This window comes from Pseudorasbora parva, chromosome 20, assembly GCF_024679245.1.
Source record: "Pseudorasbora parva isolate DD20220531a chromosome 20, ASM2467924v1, whole genome shotgun sequence".
NCBI classification, from domain to species: domain Eukaryota; kingdom Metazoa; phylum Chordata; class Actinopteri; order Cypriniformes; family Gobionidae; genus Pseudorasbora; species Pseudorasbora parva.
In genome coordinates, this window is record NC_090191.1 from 6,303,519 (window position 1) to 6,310,228 (window position 6,710).

The following is a 6,710-nucleotide window of genomic DNA, read 5'->3' on the forward strand; positions in this document are numbered from 1 at the left end:
GAATAATCTTCAGTTATTTACAGGAGTGCTAATACTAAATACCAAGGAGCCAGATTAAACTCACAGCACATGCAGTGATCGAGCGTAGCATTTTCAACAGAAACGATCTGAGTATCATGAGCTGCTCGTGTGAACAGTTTGCTAGTGTGAACAGTTTGCTAGCCTATTTCTTTTAGTTTTGAATTGTTTAATTTAAATGTGGACATTTCAAGCATTTCAAGCTACACATAAGTTTCATGTCTGTGAGGTAAGTAGTCTGCTGAGTTTCTGTTTGCAATCACTGAGATGCGCTCCAGTGATTGCTCCGGCGCTTCAATGTCATGATTATTATTGTCTGCTTTAGTCTATTTGCTTATTATTTATTCAATTCAGGCAATTGGCTGATGAAACTTTAATTAAAACTAAGATACAATTTATACAAAAGGAAATTCACTTTAAAGAAAGGTTTTCTTCAAAATAAAACTTTATGAAGTGGTCAAAATAATTTCTGACCCTGTCTTTTACATATTACGCATCTTTGTAATTTTCATAATCAATATAGCCTAGAGGAAAATTTAAAAATAACATTAGAATATTTAAACATAAATATGAGACAAAAACATATGAGAGAATATGAGAAAAAAAAGTATAGTAGGCTAAAGAACAGATACATTTTATGTCCTTAGCCAGTGTTGAGCAGAAGCGAGCTACAAGTAGCGACGTTATTAGCTAACTAAATTTTTCAATAGCTAAAAGTTCAAAAGTTACTTTTGAAACAGTGTTTTTAGTAGCTAACTACTTTATCCAGCAAGTAGCTGTGTAGCGCAACAAAAGCTACTTTCTCTTTTGGGTTCTGACGTGAACGAGCCTGTAATGAGCAAAGCTGTGTGGTGTGATGCTCTGCTTCATGCTATGAAGGCGTGCTCCACTCATGAACCGCTTATCAATCAATCGATCAACTTTATTTATATAGCGCTTTTAAAATGACGATTGTTTCAAAGCAGCTTAACAGTGTTAAACGGGACAATATTGCAACAAAATTTTATTTGGCTGTACAGTCGTTCTGGAGAAAAAAGTGATGTTATCAGCTTATTTTAATTTATCATAGAGCGACAACAGTAAAACAACGTTTGCTCAAATCCCGCTCAGACATGAAATTTATCTCGACTGTAGCCTAATTTACTTGTAGACCTTAAACAATGTTTTTGCTTCATATTTATGTTTAAATATTATAGTTATTTTACATTTCATCTGTGCTATATTGATTATGAAAAAGGCATAATCAATCAAAGATGCGAGTGAGTCAGAAATTATTTTGACCACTATTAAGTTTTGTTTTGTAGAAATTCTTTTTTTAAAGTGAATTTCATTTAATCTATGTTTCATTAGCCTATTGGCTGGATTTAATAAATAAGAAGCAAATAGACTACAGCAGACATGGAGGCGCCAGAGCGATCTTGCATTGCACATGAACTGGAATGCTCATTGGCATCAGCGGTCCAGCTGTGGCGAGCTCAGTTAATGATGCATAGCATACAATAGGGCTATTTGCTAGGCCAGTGTAATGGCAACTGACAAAAGCCTATTTGAAAATCTCTGACCCATGTTATTCCTCTAAGCATGCCCGTGCATTGGCGAAATAGGTGAATGCTAGGGGCACCACTTATCCCATATTAAGTGTTTTTTTGTTTTTTTTGTTTTTTGTACTTATACTATTTTATACTATTCATTTGAAATATTAAATAAAGCAAACCCCCCACAAAAACTTAAATAAGTCCCCTGACTCGTCCTGGACCAACACATCTTCCAGTGATTGGAGTGCATTGGAAATAGTGTTAGGTGTTAACAGCCTATGACCCAGGACCAGTAGTGAAGAAATTAAGACAAAGATTCAGAATTGCAATTAATTAAAAGAAAAATTTACTTAAGACTAGTTTGCAGTTCCAAAAGCAGAAGCCAGCTTCAAGTCTCACAAGGAGTTCGAGGCCGCGCTCCCTCTCTCACCGTCTCGTTGCCTCGCCCTATCATACATACAATTGTCCCAACGGTTATACCGTTTTCAAGGTCTATCCACATCATTACTGCATTGTGGATGGTTCTGATTGGCTCAGAGACAATGCACAGTCATGGTAAATTTCCACTTATTTCAGTTAATCTGATGCACGTTTCCATGGATGTGTCACTTGTTGACGCTTTCACCCTGGAATTAGGCCCGTAGTGACCTTCCAGATCTGGAGCAGGTGCCAGCTTGCCCAGAACAAAGAGTCCATCCATCTCTTAGGGTGCCCATTGTACACCATTCTCAACACTGATCTGTAACACAGAAAATTGCGCACATACACAGATACACAGTCTCTCCAAGGTTGGAGCTGATTAAGCTCCAGTTCTAACCATTTCTTACCAAAACATGCTGATAACATGTGCTTTCTTTCAGTGAGAGGGACACACAACAGTACAGGCAATATTCATCTTGACTTTTTAGTGTTTCAGTAAAAGGAAATTTAAAAGGAATAAAACATAATAAATTAAATGAAAGTCAAATCCATATTTCATATCTGAAATCTGGGCTAAGTGAGCAAACGCTGTTACTGCACTCCTGGCATGTTTAGGGTGTGTGTGATACCTCAAAAATCCAAACACACGACCTTGTTGCCAGTGTTTAGTGACACATCACACATCTCTAGGCCAGACCCTCAGTCACTCCTCAGAGACCAAATACACACTTTAGAAAACAAGAAACATAAAGCAAAATCATAACTGGAAAGAATCATTATAATAATATAGGAGGATAAATATTGTTTAAGGTTTTGATTATGAAGTTAATTAGATTATATGTATTATATACAGGTATATTGAAGCAGCAGTGGATTTCAGAATTCCCGCTTCAATAGAATGCTCAGTTTACCATTGGAAATTTGTTTTACGTCCCATCTTGCCACACTGTAGAAAGCACCTGGTTGATGGTTGTACTCATAAAATTTCTTCAAGGTTGGCAGGTCTGCGTTAGTTTACTTAAGAGATACTCAGATGCATGTTATATAATTAATATAGTTATATTAATGTAAATACATTATATACAGTATTATATATTAATCCGTAATTAATTTTTATTTATTTGTTGTCATCTCACACATGGATCTGCCTACAATTAATTAGCAAACCATTGGCAGAGCTCAATCTGAGAGGCATGATCAACGGTTGCCTTTCAAATTTCCTCTGCACGTAATAGGATAGCTCTACAACCAACCAGAGTGCTATCAGTGGTGAGACAACAATCACAAGCGGGTCCCATAAGTTTTCCCAAGAGCAGAGCTGGTTGATAGATTAAGCTTTTGGCGTATCCGGTCGGCAAAACTCCGAACACATCTTCCTTTTTAAGAATGACTTCAGTGACGTTCTTTGTTTGTAGGGAAGTAGCTGGGATTTCACAAGAAACCGTCACAACTTTGCCGTCATTATTTTTAGCCCGCCCACCGACTCCATACAAAATGTGATTGGCCTGACTGGAGTTTGGTTTTCTCCTTTCCCTTTCCCCCCAGTGCGACACCCTTGACAATAGGATCTAGTTTTGATACTTTACATGTCGAAATGTTTTTTGTCTGTTGCTTTGTGCCATTTAATTGTTGTTGTTTTCCATTTGTCTCTTTTCACCTTAGAACTGATGGTGCTGAAAGAGGAGAGTGAAGTACTGAATGAAATGGAAGAGAACGATCAATATAAGAATCATGATTTCATAACAAAAGAAAAAACTTTTCTTTGCTCACAGCCTGGAAAGACATTGTCACGAAAAAAGGCTACTAAGACAATGTCACGAAAAAAGGCTAAAAAGAAGGGAACTAGTAATTTTACCTACCAACAGTGTGGAAACAGATTCACTCTAAAAAAAGAGCTTAACGGGCACATGAGAATTCACACTGGAGAGAAACTGTTCACCTGCCAACAGTGTGGAAAGAGTTTCACTAAAAAACAACACTTTGTAGAACACATAAAGATTCACACTGGAGAGAAGCCGTTCACCTGCCAACAATGCGGAAAAAGTTTCAACCGAAAAGGAAACCTTAACAGGCACATGAGAGTTCACACTGGAGAGAAGCCTTATGTGTGTCCTCAGTGTGGAAGGAGTTTCAAACAACATGGACACCTTAAAGTCCACAAAATAATTCACACTGGAAAAAAGCCTTACACCTGCCAAGAGTATGGAAAGTGTTTTGATCAACATGAAACATTTAAAGTCTACATGAGAATTCACTCCGGGGAACAACTCTACACATGCCCTCAGTGTGAAAGGAACTTCAATCAAAAACAACACTTTGTAGACCACATAATGATTCACACTGGAGAGAAGCCGTTCACCTGCCAACAATGCGGAAAAAGTTTCAACCGAAAAGGAAACCTTAACAGGCACATGAGAGCTCACACTGGAGAGAAGCCGTTCACCTGCCAACAGTGTGGAAAAAGTTTCAACCGAGAAGGAAGCCTGAACAGGCACATGAGAATTCACACTGGAGAGAAGCCCCCCTACACATGCCCTCAGTGTGGAAAGAGTTTTGATCAACATGAAAGCTTTAAAGTCCACATGAGACTTCACTCTGGGGAGAAACTCTACACATGCCCTCACTGTGGAAAGAATTTCATTACAAAGCAACACTTTGTAGACCACATAAGGATTCACACTGGAGAGAAGCCATTTACCTGCCAACAATGCGGAAAAAGTTTCAACCGAAAAGAAAACCTTAAAAGGCACGTGAGAGTTCACACTAATAATGGGCGATATAAATAATATGCAATATAAATTATACAAAATTGGCCTAAGATAGAGATTTTAATTATAACGCTGTATCGCGATAATGCATGTCGATGACGGAAACTACCTGAGAAATTTAGAGCCACGAGCTGCAACTGAGTGCAACGCATAATCTTATTCGTCATCTTGAGTAAACACAGCTGAAAGCAAAACGGAGGAGCTGTGAAAAAGACCGGAACAACATCCATATGGACTTGGTTTGGATTTAAGGCATCCGACGCGCAGATGGGCACGCGCATATACCACCCACATACACCATCCACACACACTTGCTTGATGTCTTTGTAGTCTCTGCCGTGTGTTTCTATATAAGGACACAAATGCATAAACTGTCACTTCATGAAAGTTTACCATTTCAATTGAGTAAACTGTGATATGAAATGAACACACTCAAAGGTCTTCATGGCAACCCGTCATAATAAAAGTTTGGTTGAACGTGAGAACATTTTCAAATATATTAGGCTACTGTTGTACAGTAGATTTAACTTTGTCTCTCTGTAATAGAGAGAAATTATTAATAATTTGTCCCTACTGCTAATAATAATTATGCCTAGGTGGTTGTTTATTTTTTATTATTTATAAACAATGTCTACTTTTAAACAGCATACAGCCTTTGAATGTTTATGTACTATTTTACTTATAATGATTATCATCTTAAATAATAAACGATTTGAATTGTATTGATTTTTTATTTTTTTTATTTTAATAGTTAAATAAGAAAAAAAAATTGTGGTAAAAAAATTGGTACAGAGTACCGTAAAATTTGTTTGGTATTGGTACCGACTACTGTAATTTTGGAATCGTGACATCCCTATTCCCTAATTCACAGTATCCGTTCCTTTATTAACAAGACACCAGTTTTTAATACATTAAAGGGATACTTCACTGATTTTTCATATTAAACTATGTTATTCCCTTAACTAAACCGAGTTGATACATACCTCTCTCGTCTCGTCGCATCGCTCAGCTCTGTCCCTTTATCAGTATCTCTGATGCTGAAACACTCATCCATGCGTTTGTCACATCACGTCTCGATTACTGCAATGGACTTTTCATTGGCCTACCAGCTAGCTCCATTTCCAAATTGCAATATATTCAGAACTCTGCTGCCAGACTACTCACCCACACCAAACGTTCTGCTCATATTTACCCAATTCTGCATGATCTTCACTGGCTTCCTGTGTCTTACCGTATTAAATTCAAAATTCTTCTTACTTTTAAGTCTCTGCATGGCCTTGCTCCCTGTGAGAATGCCAGAGAGTAAGACACGAGGACACCAACTTTCCAACAAAAGAATGGGTTTTATTTTACCCAAAAAAATTACAAAAAGTCACAAAATAAAGAATAAAAAGTAAATCAATTAAATCTAACAAATAATCTAGCTAGACTTAAATAAACTGAGGTCAGCAAAACAACCTTTAACTCAATATAAAGAGAAAACTCAGGAGAACCTAATAGAACAGACTGACCTGCCAACTGACACAAAAAGACAGGTATATAAGCCAAACGGTGAGCTCACTTAAACAAGACAAGGGGAAAACATACAAGCAACATTTTATAAAGCAACAAGTTATTGACAATATAACTAAATCAAAATAAAGATAATAACCAACAACTCAATATAATAATAATGCAAACCAATAAATGTTAATAATAAAAACTAATAAACCTCCAGAAATCAAATTCAATTTCCTTCACCCCCCCATGACGTCACTTCCACTTGGTATCGCCTAGCAGAACTCTCCGGCCATAAATCTCCACTGCTGCATGATCGTCAGCCTTTTGCCAGTCGAGACCACGGCGATGGATGGACCTACACACTGCAACCAGCGGCATTATACTCAACTCCAACTCATCTCACGGTAACTTAAACTCAATAGAAACAAGGATCAGTAACAGACATAGCACAATGTGAGCCAGTAAGTGT

General features: G+C 37.4%; 1 protein-coding gene across 1 annotated transcript in view; it reads left to right on the top strand.

Annotated features, from left to right (window-relative positions):
• LOC137049036 (zinc finger protein 271-like) overlaps positions 1-6,430 on the top strand; it is a 36,489-nt gene extending 30,059 nt beyond the window's left edge. Inside the window, exon 6 of the mRNA XM_067427432.1 lies at positions 3,636-6,430. Coding sequence (XP_067283533.1) covers positions 3,636-4,759 — 1,124 coding nt within the window. The 3' untranslated portion in view covers positions 4,760-6,430. The remainder of the gene's footprint in view (positions 1-3,635) is intronic.
• Positions 6,431-6,710: the final 280 nt, after the last annotated feature.